General features: G+C 47.7%; 1 protein-coding gene across 2 annotated transcripts in view; it reads left to right on the forward strand.

Moving 5' to 3' along the window:
• Positions 1–270: 270 nt before the first annotated feature.
• Positions 271–14,349, forward strand: part of slit1a (slit homolog 1a (Drosophila)) — a 247,292-nt gene continuing 233,213 nt past the window's right edge. For both annotated transcript variants that reach the window (XM_068002018.1, XM_068002019.1), the window contains exons 1-4: positions 271–552; positions 8,146–8,217; positions 9,194–9,265; positions 9,838–9,909. In XM_068002018.1, coding sequence (XP_067858119.1) covers positions 374–552; positions 8,146–8,217; positions 9,194–9,265; positions 9,838–9,909 — 395 coding nt within the window. In that variant the 5' untranslated portion in view covers positions 271–373. The remainder of the gene's footprint in view (positions 553–8,145; positions 8,218–9,193; positions 9,266–9,837; positions 9,910–14,349) is intronic.

Here is a 14,349-nt window from a genome sequence, read left to right on the forward strand (position 1 = left end):
GGATGTGTGTGACGGTTTTATTCTATAGGCAGTCAGATGCAGCTTGTAACAGAGGTTTGGGAATAGAACGAGAGAGAGAGAGAGAGAGAGTAAGACAGAGAGATTCTCCAGTGGGGTACGCTAACAGAATCTATCCTGAAGCTCAGAGGCTGCAATAGAGGGTCAGCATCACAAGGAACCCTGCCTTCTATTGTGCTGTTGAGCGTTTGTGACCCAGAATTGATCCTTTGGGGGGGGGGGGGTGGGGGGGGAAAAGACGGAAGGACTGGATTTGAGAAAGCTTTGGTGTTTGTCATGCTCTGAAGGTTTTCTGGCGACTGAAGGGTTTCCTCACCTCTCTCTCAGTCTCTTCCCCCCGTGTCTCCCGAACACCATGGACAGAAGCTGGAAGCTGCAGGGGTTCGTTAGGACTGGGATTTTTCTGCTGGCTGCCTGTGGGATCTGTACAAGTGCCTGCCCGGCTCGCTGTAGCTGTGCCGGGACCACTGTAGACTGCCACGGGCTAGGGCTGAGATCTATCCCCAAGAATATTCCCAGGAACACGGAGCGACTGTGAGTATTAACCTGTCTTATTTCTGGATGCTGTCTGTCTTGTTCCTTCACCTTCTTTGGAGGAGGTGGGATGGGGAGGGAGCGGTGGGCGGGGGAGCGGTGGGCAGGGGGGCGGTTGAATTGTCCAGACCTTGTCTGATGTCCCTTAACGAGTGCCAATACCAAACTTCTAAATTCTCTGTGATGGTGTAAGGCTCCTGCACTGTACGCACAGCATGTGCCCGTGGGATGCAGCAGAACAAGTCGTTAGCCGCCATAATTAACCGGCTGTTCGTTTGCCCGCACACGGGCCGCGACTTTCAAAGCGTTTCGTGTTCAGAGACTAGTGGCGGCTAATTCTATTTCCTTGTTTCAATACTCGCCCTTTCTAAATCATTATGGTGTTGGTCGTGGCTCAGTGGGTAGCACTCTCACCTCGGAGTCAGGAGGTCGTGGGTTCGTAGTCCCGCTCCAGAGACTTCAGCACATAATCTAGGTTTACACTCCCAGTGCCAGTACTGAGGGAGTGCTGCACTGTCGGAGGTGCCGTCTTTCGGATGAGACGTTAAACCGTCTGCCCTCTCAGGTGGATGTAATAGATCCCTCGACCACTATTTGAAGAAGAGCAGGGGAGTTCCCCCTGGGTATCCTAGCCAATATTTATCCCTCAACCAACATCACTAAAAAAAAAAGATTATCTGGTCATTACTGTTTGTGGGATCTTGCTGTGCGCAAACTGGCTGTCGCGTTTCCATAAGAGATAGGAGCAGGAGTAGGCCATTCGGCCCCTCGAGCCTGCTCCGCCATTTAGTGAGATCATGGCTGATCTGATTTTTACCTCAACTCCACTTTCCCGCCCTTTCCCCATATCCTTTGACTCCCTTGCTGATCAAAAATTTGATGCTGTGTTTCAGCAGTGACCAGACTTCAAAAAGTACTTAATCGGCTGTAATGTGTTTTGGGATGTCCTGAGGTTGTGAAAGGTGCTATATAGATGCAAGTTCTACCTTTATTTCATTGAAAATTTTTAAAAAAAATAAATTTCATACCGGGTCTATGGATGATGTTGGGATCAAAGACAGGAGTGTCTCTCAGAACGCAGTCCTCTCCCCGCAGATAGTCCAATGCCCTGTTGTGTCGTTGGCGCTCGTGTTTTTGTGGGGGAGGGGGGTGATGGGGGGAGTCCTCAGGTCAGTCCTGCAGGTGGAAGGTTAGTTAGCGGAGGAACAGCGATCGGGGAGACCGCACCCAGACTGACCGCATCACTCACCAGTGGAAAAAGCTGCCGTTTTGTGTTCGGTTTCCCGGACTCTGAAATAAAAGTTTGTGATGATTGTCGAACTTTGACAAATCCTGTGGAATCGGCCCCTCCCGCACCAGCAATCTGACGAAAAGCCAGAAGGGACGTTGTTACAAGCCATTGATCCTGTGGTACAAACTCCATTGCACATCAGGCACACAGTGAGAGGGGAACATGGATAGGAACATGGGAGGAGCCCATTAGGCCCCTTGAACCTGTTCCGCCATTCACCTGACGAAGGGGATAATCTCCGAAAGCTTGTGATTTTAAAATAAATTTATTGGACTGTAACCTGGTGTTGTAAGATTCCTTACATTTGTCCACCCCAGTCCATGGTTGATCTGTATCTTAACCCCATTTACCCGCTTTAGCTCAATATCCCTTGATATCCTTACTCAATAAAAATCTATCAATTGCAGTCTTGAAAGCTCTCCTCGATACTCAACCGTCCTGTAACATTGAAGGAATATGTATTTTATATTCCATTCTCTTTCCTCTTCCCCTGCAGGTGCCTTGCTCAAGTGACCACTCTTCAAGTGTGGGCTTAGACAGTGAGTGTCAGCAGGCTATTTGACCATGGGGGCATCATAGGAAAAGTAATCCTGACCTCACCACACACTCACTCACACACACACTCTCTCTCTGCCACTCTTTCTCTGTCTCTCTGTATCTGTTTCTCTCACACACACACACACACACACACACACTCTCTCTGTTTCTCTCTCTCACACACACACACACACACACTGTCTCTATGTCTGTCTGTCTCTCTCTCGCACACACACACTCTGTTCCATCTCTCTCTTTCTCTGTCTGTCTGTCTCTCTCTCTCTGTCTCTGACTCTCACACACACATTCTGTCTGTCACTCTCTCTCTCTGTCTGTCTGTCTCTCTCTCTCTCTCTGTCTTTCTCTTCCTCTCCAACACTCACTCACTCACTCTCACACACACACACACACACTCACACTGCATTGCAATCAACAACAGAGTTCGCCCCTCCTTACCACAGGGGTGCTGAGGCCAATTGAAACACTACTAATGCCACTGCAGCTGAGGCCAGCTAACCCAGCAGACTGTGGATGGAATCCAGTGTGTACGTGCTTTTGAAAAAGGTGCAAGGAGTTCTCAGCTCATCTCAGGCCTCAGTTGAGCAGCTCAAGTTTTTCTCTTGGGGCTCACGAGGGATGAATCTACAATCCCAGCAGGGGGCAGCACTCACTGGGAGGGCATCTGGGGAAAAGCAGTGGGGAAAGCTAGTGATTTTTTGAAATGCGCTCCCTGTAAGTGTCGCTCCCCACAGGGCGAACAAGATCTTGGAATTGCAGCTGTACTGTCTTCTGCCACCTTCAATTGTCATCTGTAACTCATTCCCGGGTATCCGTTATTCTATATATAAACCACCCCGAGCCCCTCGATGAGATTCCAGCCTATAACTCACTCCCGGGTATCCATTATTCTATATATAACGCCTCCCGAACCCCTTGATTAGATTCCAGGCTCTAACTCACTCCCGGGTATCTGTTATTCTATATATAAACCATCCGAACCCCTCGATTAGATTCCAGCCTGTAACTCACTCCCGGGTATCTGTTATTCTATATATAAACCACCCGAACCTCTCGATTTGATTCCAGCCTGTAACTCACTCCCGGGTATTCGTTATTCTATATATAAACCCCCGAACCCCTCGATTAGATTCCATTCTGTAACTCACTCCCTGGTATCCGTTATTCTATATATAAACCCCCCTCCCCGATTCGCTCGATTAGATTCTAGCCTGGAACTCACTCCCGGGTATGCATTATTCTATATATAAACCCCCCGAACCCCTCGATTAGACTCCATCCTTAGCTCGTTTATGGATTGCCCCTGTTCTGTGTGGGATGTGCATGTTTCTTTAGTGGTCTGGTTGTGACCTCGGTGCTACGCATTTCATTCTAAAGTATGAATTTTTCATGATGTGACATGTTGTTGACAGGCTGGGAACCGAGTGGTGAACTCACTCACATCTCTTACATCCCCAGAGCTGGGAGGCAATTTTCTTCCATTCCACAACTTTCCGTCTTTCCATGTGTGTGGTGAGGGGGGTTTAGGGTGAGTCTCGAGTGTTCCGAATGACCCACCTGCTTTGTATTCTGCCGTGCCCCACTGCTGTTCCCAGCAGAACTGGCGAGGAAATTCAGCTTAATGTTCGGGTTAATGCACAGAGTCCCTGTTTATTCCAGGGTAAAGGTCACTGTAATTGTAGCATCTGTTTTTATTTTTTAGGAATTCTATATGCCCGAGATCTCTGATCCTGGTTCTGTGTTTCCAGTGATAGGGACTGAGAGCCTGTTCGACTCCCCCCACCCCCCGACTCCATCCCGACTCTGTAAGATCCGGCAAGTGTTGAGAACCCAGTGGCAGAAGTAAAGAGTCAAACGTTAGCCCAAGTCTCCCCGAGCTTGACAGCACCGAATATTTTTAGGGTCTGCCATTACAGTGCACAGAATTGGAATACTCTTCCCTTTCGGTACATTGGCCAAGTGGCTGTGGTTTATGTCTAGACGGTGAGCATCAGCAAGCTATTGGACTGTAAGAGCATCACCATACCCAATCCTGTCGCCACCCAACATCTGTGCACATTCACTAGCCATCGTTTGCAATCAGGAGCAGGTACCCTGGCCGATTTCTCTCTCTCTCTCTAATGTCCCCTCCGACTCGGATCAGCGAACTTGGGACAGGCCTGGGGAGGGTCATGCCCACATTTATAAATTGAGCCATTGAGAGGACCCCCAATGTCAGCTAGTTCCACTGTGGCTGTTTTCAGTGCAGTGGTTAACAGGTCCCAGTCGGATTCCTGTATGCTGTTCTAAAGAAGGACTCACACTTATAAATCCCTCCCTATCTCTGTAACCTCCTCCAGCCCTACAACCCTCCGAGATCTCTGCGCTCCTCCAATTCTCTTTTGTATCACTGATTTTCCTTCACCCCACCATTGGCGGCCGTGCCTTCAGCTGCCTAGGCCCTAAGCTCTGGAATTCCCTCCCTAAACCTCTCCACCTCTCTCCTCCTTTAGGACGCTCCTTAAAACCTACCTCTTTCGTCTGTCCTAATATCTCCTTATGTGGCTCAGCGTCAAATTTTGTTTGATAATCGCTCCTGTGAAACGCCTTAGGATGTTCTACTACATTAAAGGCGCTATATAAATGCAAGTTGCTGTAAATGCATCAAGGCACTTAGGAACATTCGGAACAGGAGGAGGCCATTCATCCCCTTGAGCCTGTTCCGCCATTCAAGTTAGATGATGGCTGATCTGTATCTTAACTCCATTTACTCGCCTTGGTTCCGTAACCCTTAATACTCTTGCCCAACAAAAGTCTATAAATCTCAGTTTTGCAATTTTCAATTGTCCCCCGGCCTCGACAGCTTTTTTGGGGGAGAGAGTTCCAGATTTCCACTCCCCTTTGTGTGAAGAAGTGCTTCCTGACATCACCCCTGAATGGCCTGGCTCTAATTTTAAGGTTATGCCCCCTTGTTCTGGACTCCCCCCACCAGAGGAAATAGTTTCTCTCTATCTACCCCATCAAATCCTTTAATCATCTTAAACACCTCAATTAGATCACCCCTTAATCTTCGAAACTCAAGCGGATACAAGCCTAGTCTATGCAACCTGTCCTCATAATTTAACCCTCTAAGCCCTGGTATCATTCTGGTGAATCTGCGCTGCACCCCCTCAAGGGCCAATATATCCTTCCTCAGGTGCGGTGCCCAGAACTGAACCCAGTACTCCAGATTAGGTCTGATCAAGGCTCTGTACAACTGAAGCATAAATTTCTCTCCTTTATATTCCAGCTTCCTTGAGATAAAGGCTAACATTCCATTAGTCTTTTTGGTTACTTTTTATGCCTGTGCACTAACTTTTAGTGATCTCTGCACATGGACCCCCAAATCCCTTTACTCCCCCACAGCTCCTGGTCTCTCACCATTAAGAAAATCACAGCGATGTGGGGAATGGTTGAATGTTCTGGTGTTTTTGCTTGACGACCTTTGGGGGGGGGGGGTCAGGGAGTGTTTATACAGAACTTGCCCTCAGAACATCAAAGGGGCAGATCTTCCCATCTGGGTCCCACTGGAGATCTGACAGGCCCGATGTACCTGAGGTGCGCTGTGCCTACGAGGGGAGGGGAAGGCTCAGTTTTCAGTGAGCTACAGGCCGTCCAGCCCCCTGCCCAACTCCCCCCGCCCCACAACCCCGACAGGGCCTTGTGCTGGGGGCAGTAAGAAGACCAAAACTGCAGGCCCAAAGGTCGTCCGGGATGGGACGGGGGGAGTCTCAACTTCAAGCTGCCCCTTAGAGCCTTCAAACCCATCTCCAAAGCCTGGTTTCTTCAGGCAACCAGCACTGGAGCACCCAAGAGGCAGATGAGGAGGAACGCTCCCCTCCTGCCTCACTAACGTTCTCAGGCTGGGCTTGAGCCTGCTCCAGGTGCAGGCCCAGTTAAGCGGCAATGGGGAGGTGCTTAAATCCCGTGGCAGTGTAGTAAGGGGAGCGAGGCCTTAGATATTGAGCCTCTGCCCCATTTTCCCCCTTCACTGTGCTGGGAACTGAGCATTCCCCAGGCATAGGGAAGAAGAAAATTTCTCCCAAAATGGGTTGGAATAGAGTCCAAGGTAGAATCTACAGCACAGAAACAGGCCATTCGGCCCAACTGGTCTGTGCCAGTGTTTATGGTCCACATGAGCTTCCACCCTTCCGCTATACACATTCTGGGCAAGGAGTGATCGGGCCAAATGGCCGTTTCCGATTTGGTGCTCTGCTGTGTCTCTAACTCTATCCCCTGACTCTATATATTCTACATAAGACTGCTGTCAGGAGCTGGAATGCGAGTTGAGAAAAGTTCATATGTGTTCATTTTGGTATGTGTTTGGTGGTATTCAAACCTGTTATTAAGAGGTGAGAAAGCAGATGTGTTTGTATAAGATGTTTATATACCTCATTAAGATCTTAATCCTACCCAGCTCCCGCTGCTAGCTGGAGAAATCACTGATGTGGTGGCTGCCACACTGATATATTTAAAGGGCTGAAGGATGGGGATCCTCAACTGGGAGCGAGGAATCTTCCCCTCAGTGTATTAGTTAAGGGTTTAATTTCCTCCTCCAGTCGACACCCTTTTAAAACCCAACTGAGCACCAACTATTGTCTACCTCCTGGCTCACTTCATCTTCTCTTCTACTCCTTGCAGCCTTAAAGAAAAAAAGGAAGAAAGATTTGCATTTATATAGCACCTTTCACGACCTCATGTCACTGTTGTAATGTAGGAAACGCGGCAGCCAATTTGCACACGGTAAAATCCCACAAACAACAATGAGATAATGATGTTGGTTGGGAGATAAATATTGGCCAGGACACTGGGGGGAATTCCCCTGCTCTTCTTCGAAATACTACCATGGGATCTTTTACGTCCACCTGAGAGAGCAGACAGGACCTCGGTTTAACGTCTCATGCGAAAGATGGCACCTCCCTCAGTACCAGCACTGGGAGTGTCAGCCTGGATTTTGTGCTCAAGTTTCTGGAGTGGGACAGTGGGCAGCACTCTCGCCTCTGAGTCACAAGGTCGCGGGTTCAAGTCCTATTCCAGAGACTTGAACACGAAATCTAGGCCAACAATCCAGTGCAGTACTGAGGGAGTGCTGCACTGTCGGAACTGCCGTCTTTCGGACGGGACATTAAACTGAGGCTCCGTCTGAACTCCAGGTGCATGTAAAAGATCCCATGGCACTATTCGAAGAAGAACAGGGGACCTCTCCCCTGTGTCCTGGGCCAATATGTTTTCCCTCAACCAACATCACTAGAAAAACAGATTATCTGGTCATTATCACATTGCTGTTTGTGGGACCTTGCTGTGCGCAAATTGGTTGCTGCGTTTCCTACATTACAACAGTGACTACACTTCAAAAGTACTTCATTGGCTGTAAAGTGGTTTGGGAAGTCCTGAGGTTGTGAAAGGCGCTATATAAATGCAAGTTCTTTCTTTTCTTTTAACCCTAACCCTGCTGAATAAAGAAACTCCGAATATGAATTCTTACCCTGCTGAATGTACAGGAATACAGAGCATGCATGTCAGGTGAGGAAAAGATAGTTCATGCTACGATGTCACACATGGTCGAATAGGCTGCCAGCAGTCGCTCTCTGGGGTATTGCATCAAGAGGGAAAAGGACAAAGGTTAGTTGGTGATCATCAGTCAGCGCCTTCAGGAGAGAGGGCCAGACACTTAGGAATGACCAGTGAATGATGGTTTATTAATGGTGTTATTTTGTTTTCCTTCACAGAGAGCTCAATGGGAACAACATCTCGCGGATCAGCAAAAGTGACTTCTCAGGACTCAGGCACATTAGGGTCCTGTGAGTATCGCTGATGACGGACTTTAGAGAAAACAAAAAGGAAATGAAGTCAGGCAGCATCTGTGGAGAAAGAAACAGAGTTAACGTTTCAGATCGATGACTCTGAACCGTTAGCTCTGAACCGTTAACTCTGTTTCTTTCTCCACAGACGCTGCCTGACTTGCTGAGCTTCTCCAGCATTTTCTGTTATTATTTCAGATTTCCAGCATCTGCAGTATTTTGCTTTTGAAAAGAAAAATTAACTCTGTTCTGTCTGAATTTTACACTGTTTACCCATACCTGCCCTGGGAGTGTTTGATGGAACAGTGTAGAGGGGGCTTTACTCTGTATCTAACCCATGCTGTTCCTGCCCTGGGAGTGTTTGATGGGACAGTGTAGAGGGAGCTTTACTCTGTATCTAACCCGTGCTGTTCCTGCCCTGGGAGTGTTTGATGGGACAGTGTAGAGGGAGCTTTACTCTGTATCTAACCCGTGCTGTACCTGCCCTGGGAGTGTTTGATGGGACAGTGTAGAGGGAGCTTTACTCTGTATCTAACCCGTGCTGTTCCTGCCCTGGGAGTGTTTGATGGGACAGTGTTGAGGGAGCTTTACTCTGTATCTAACCCGTGCTGTACCTGCCCTGGGAGTGTTTGATGGGACAGTGTAGAGGGAGCTTTACTCTGTATCTAACCCGTGCTGTCCGTAAATTGAACCTTAAGAATATATTTGACATACAAACAACCTGTACAAAGGTGCACGGACTCAAATTCTGAAGAGTGAAGGTGAAGAGATACTTTAGGCCATACTTGTGGATCGCTTTGAGTGGGACTGCCAATTTAAGTATTGTCCTGTGGGCCGTCTCCACTGGAACTGGATTGACTGCCCGGTAGTCTAATCTTGTGCCAACCGGTTTGATTCTGTGCTCAGAGTCCAGGTTAAATGACATGTACATCTACCCTGACGTTAATATTCCGCCCATTTCTCTGTTTCCTCCCAGGCAACTTATGGAGAATCACATCAGTTCCATCGAACGCGGCGCCTTTGAGGATATGAAGGAGCTGGAAAGATTGTAAGTAATGGGTTTATTTCCACCATCTCCCCATCCCCTGCTGTCCTCAGTCCAGATGCATGGATTTTGGGATTAATTTCATAGAATTTCGTAGAATTTGCAGCTGAGAAACAGTCCATTCGGCCCAACAGGTCCGTACTGCTGTTTATACTCCACACGAGCCTCCTCCCACCCCTCTTCATTTAACCCTACCTGCCTATCCTTAATACACTGACCGCTGTGATACTGAGCCACCCCAGAGGAGGACTGTCCCCTCAGGTTCAATCCCTGATCTCGACTGGGGCAGTCACTGGTCCAGTGAACCGGGGCTGGGGAGGGGGATAAATCAGCCGGCATTCCTGCTCCTGATCGCTATCCGGCAAGCCCTGCTACAAAAGTGCGCATGCAAGGACATTGTGTGAATGCAGGACTGGGTTCCTCGTATCCTACTGACATTCACTGTCTAGGCTCACAGAGTCCAAGTACCAGAGGGCACTCAGTACCCTGTGGCAGTGTACCAGCAAGAGTCAGCACCATCCGTTTGCGATTCCAGGGCCTGTTTCCTTACAGACTATTTCTCTCTTATTTTGCAGGCGCCTAAATCGCAATCAGCTACAGATCTTGCCTGAGTTACTCTTTCAGAAGAACCCTACTCTGTACAGACTGTGAGTTACATCCTTGACTGTTACCTCTGTGTGGTCAGTGACTCCTGATAGTATGTGCTGATGTAAAACACGGTATGGATCAGTATAGTGGTGTGGAATCGTAGAGTTATAGTCATATATGCACCATACTCTCATTTTACCTCTCAGTTATAACACTCCCTTTCACACACACCACCCTCATTACAAGGCTCTCGGTTATAACACTCTCTACATTACTCACCCCACTCTCAGTATAAGGCTCTCAGTTATAATACGCCCTCTCTCACACACAACACCCTCATTACAAGGCTCTCAGTTATAACACTCTCTACATTACACACCCCACCCCTCAGTATAAGGCTCTCAGTTATAACACTCCCTCTCTCACACACCCCACTCTCAGTATAAGGCTGCCAGTGATAACACTCTCTCTGTTACACATGCCACCCTCAGTATAAGACTTCCAATTATAACACTCTCTCTTTGCAATAAAGTTATCAGATTTTCTGTCGTATCTTTCTTTGTTGAATTAACAGCCCAATATGATCCTCATTATAACCTATAGACCTCTCTGATTCAGTGAGGACTCTGTTATGTCGAGGGTGGAGAGTGCGTCCTATAATTAGGCAGCAGCGTAGACACATAGTTACCTCTCTTTCTCCAGGCAGAGCATTCCCTGAGGCTACAGTATACACAGGGCCTGTCAGAAATGATTCTTTGCAATAATATATACCTATTCACAGCTGTCTGAATATTTGGAATGTTACACAGGGAACAGATGGCTGGGAGTGAGTTACAGGAGCTTAAAACACGCTAAGAGTTCAAACGCTGCAATGACCTGGAATGTAGGGAAATTGGCTATGATGTGGAGCTAGCACAGGCAGGATGGGACGAATGGCCTCCTTCTGTGCTGAAATTTCAGTGAGTCTGTGTACATTAACGACAACATGCATTTATATAACACCTTTAACTTAAGCACAGAGGCAAAAACAGACAGCGCATAACAGTGGGTGAAAGGTTAGGAGAGGTTACTGCAGGTCTAGTCATAGAGTAGACTTTGAGGAGCCTTTTGATGACTTCATCAGCCTCAGCCTCCCGACTCTGGGAGTGTGCTATACCTCCTAATGGCCATTGTGTTGTAGTTAGCTGAGAGGAACCCAATCTTTGGGTGGAGTAGAGTGACCCATTCTACTTTAAAGGGACAGAATGTTCCAATTTTCTAAATTGAGAAACCAAGATGAAAGACAAAGGCCCAGTGTGCAAGATTTTTTTTTATTCGTTCATGGGATGTGGGCGTGGCTGGCGAGCCCAGCATTTATTGCCCTTGAGAAGGTGGTGGTGAGCCGCCTTCTTGAACCGCTGCAGTCCGGATTGGAAAGAGTAGGAGAGAAGATGAGGAAGGGAAGACTGAGGAAGATCACCATACCCTGTTTCACATTGGCACAGTCTGGTTCTGTTTGGGGTTTGGTGTGCCCCAGCTCTCCCTGTGCATTCTGTAAGTTTTGATTTGTGTCCACTTTCGAAAGAACCAACAGGATTGTGGTCTTAAAGTGTCTCTTGAAGTTTATTACTGAAATCTTTCCTTAAAGAATGTCTTTGGGATTCTGGGCAGTTTAAGATCAATTTATTACGCTGAGCTTCTTCTCTGAATAAAGGAAACAGGTTAAGTGATCCCTAACGACCAGTGGTCTGTGTGTAAAGTGGTCACTAAAGATTGGTACTCACTAGTGTGGTCTCTCTGTAGGATGGGGACTATGGAATGATAGATACCATGTAAGGTGGTCACAGTCAATCAGTGTCTCTGTGTAAAGTGGCCACTGTAGATAGTTTCTCTAGATTGGTGGTCACTCTATAAAGTGGTCACTATAGATTGGTACTCACTATAGATTACTGGTCACTCATTGTGTGAAATGGTAATTACAGAGGTCAATCAGTAAAGTTCTCGATGTAATCTGATGGTTTCCATGGAACAGTCTTCTCTCTGTGTAAGATGGTTGTTATAGGGTTGATATAAACAAGTAATCTCTGTGCAAAATGCTCTCTGTAGGTCAGCAGTCACTCTGTAATACAGATGGTGACTATAGATTAGTGGTCACTATAGATTGGTGGCCACTCTATAGATTTGGTCACTATAGCCTCCGTCTATGTATGGCGGACATTGTAGACTGGGAGGGGGTCACCACAGATCAGGGATCTCTATGTAAGGTGCTCACTAGTCTGGTGATCACTATAGACCAGTGGTCTCTGTATAACACAGTCGCTATAGTCTGGTGGTCACTATAGACCAGTGGTCTCTGTGTCCCATTTATATCACGCCTGCAGCCAATTTGCACACAGCAAGATCCCACGAACAGCAATGTGTTAACGACTAGATAATCTGTCTTTTAGTGATGTTGGTTGATGGATAAATATTGGCCCAGGATACCGGGGAGAACGCTCCTGCTCTTCGTTGAAATAGTGTCATGAGATCTTTTAGGTCCACCTGAGAGGGCAGTCGGGGCCTCGGTGTAACATCTCATCCGAAAGACGGCTCCCGCAACAATGCAGCAACAATGCAGCACTCCCCCAGTACTGTGCAGGGATTGTCAGCCTGGATTTTGTGCTCAAGTCTCTGGAGTGGGACTTAAACCCACGACCTTCTGACCCAGAGGCGAGAGTGCTACCCACTGAGCCACAGCTGACCCTACTTAACAAGCTCGCAGCAAAAGCAGTGAATGCGGAGACGATGAACTACCATTCTCGTTCGTTGTACAATGTCATGATATCGCACGGGAGGGAGCTCTGTATAAAGCGCCCGTGTTCGGGTCCCCCTCTAAAACGCTGCAACAAGGGCTAAATGAGAGAGATGACCAAGAGGAGCCAGAAACCTGAGTTGCTTTCTCCCTTTCCCCAACCCGGGTTGGTTGCCGAGACCCATTGCAGCATCCCCCTAAGCAAGATAAAGCAGCTCAGTGCTGACCGAGAGCTGACCCCAGTACCTTCACGATCTGTGTGGTGTCAGCACCACAGCATGTAATGCACTCAGTCCCCTGAATCATCGAGGGAACTCCTCTTTAATTTTTGAACACAGCATTTCATTATTGATCCTGGGAAATAAGCGGTTGTATCATTCATATAGGAAACTGCCTGGGGTGGGGGGGTGGGGAGGGGGGCGGGGTGTGACTGACTGTTTCACAGACATTACCCTCTCCAGCATCGTGTTTTGACAAGACAGATGTAATGCCTTTTAATTAGAAATGATTTAAAGTACCTTGAAGTTACGGGAAGCAAGGCATAAGTGGATTCGATCCCCAAACGGATGTGATTATGAATGCCTCTAAACCTCTCCGAGTTTGAGTTCCTCGCACGTCTGTGTTTTATTTTTATGCTCATTAAAGCGAAGGATGTTAGTGCTGAAGAAGTGAACATATTCCCATTTCAGGCATCAAACACTCCCAGGGCAGGTACAGCGCGGGTTAGATACAGAGTAAAGCTCCCTCTACACTGTCCCATCAAACACTCCCAGGGCAGGTACAGCACGGGTTAGATACAGAGTAAAGCTCCCTCTACACTGTCCCATCAAACACTCCCAGAGCAGGTACAGCACGGGTTAGATACAGAGTAAAGCTCCCTCTACACTGTCCCATCAAACACTCCCAGGGCAGGTACAGCACGGGTTAGATACAGAGTAAAGCTCCCTCTACACTGTCCCATCAAACACTCCCAGGGCAGGTACAGCACGGGTTAGATACAGAGTAAAGCTCCCTCTACACTGTCCCATCAAACCCCCAGGGCAGGTATAGCATGTGTTTGATACAGAGCCCTAACCTCAGGAGATTACCCCCTTTTATACCAGTGTGTAATTTTACCACTTTCCACACCGGCCAACCCTGTATCCTCTCTGAGTCAGACTGCCAATTTGTGAGAAGTTTTTGCTGTGTATCAGTGCCCACTTGAAACCAGGGGGTAAAAACGAACTTAGAGCAAAAATTCGCTCCACCCACTCCAGGTAAACGTTAAATCTGGAAATTACATGCCCTGAGGCTTCAATTTGTTTTGCCCATTAAAAGGAATGGATGGAAAACCACAGGCCAGTTTAGCACAGTTTCCCGATATTCACTCCTGAGGTACACCGAAAGCAGGCGCAGTGGAACTTTTGCCTACTGGATTGCTGCTGCCCTAAACTCCTTTCATTCAGGATCTAAAGAGGCAACAGAGAGAAAGTTCCAGATTCCAGAGGTGAAGATCCAGAAGGTGCTGACCAGCTCCTCTCCATCACAATCTCCCAGTTGGAACTTTCCTTCAGCTGAATAATTACATTTTGTTTTTTTAAAATATAACATGCAGTGCTCTGGTCAGCCCACAGCCGAAATATTGTGTCCCATTTTGAACATTTAGACACAACCGAGCCCTGAATGCCATGCAGTAAACGGCCACGAGCACACCCCTGGGTTCAGAGGGCTGAGTTGTGAGGAAAGACCG

Source organism: Heptranchias perlo, chromosome 21 (assembly GCF_035084215.1).
Source record: "Heptranchias perlo isolate sHepPer1 chromosome 21, sHepPer1.hap1, whole genome shotgun sequence".
Taxonomy (NCBI): Eukaryota; Metazoa; Chordata; class Chondrichthyes; order Hexanchiformes; family Hexanchidae; genus Heptranchias; species Heptranchias perlo.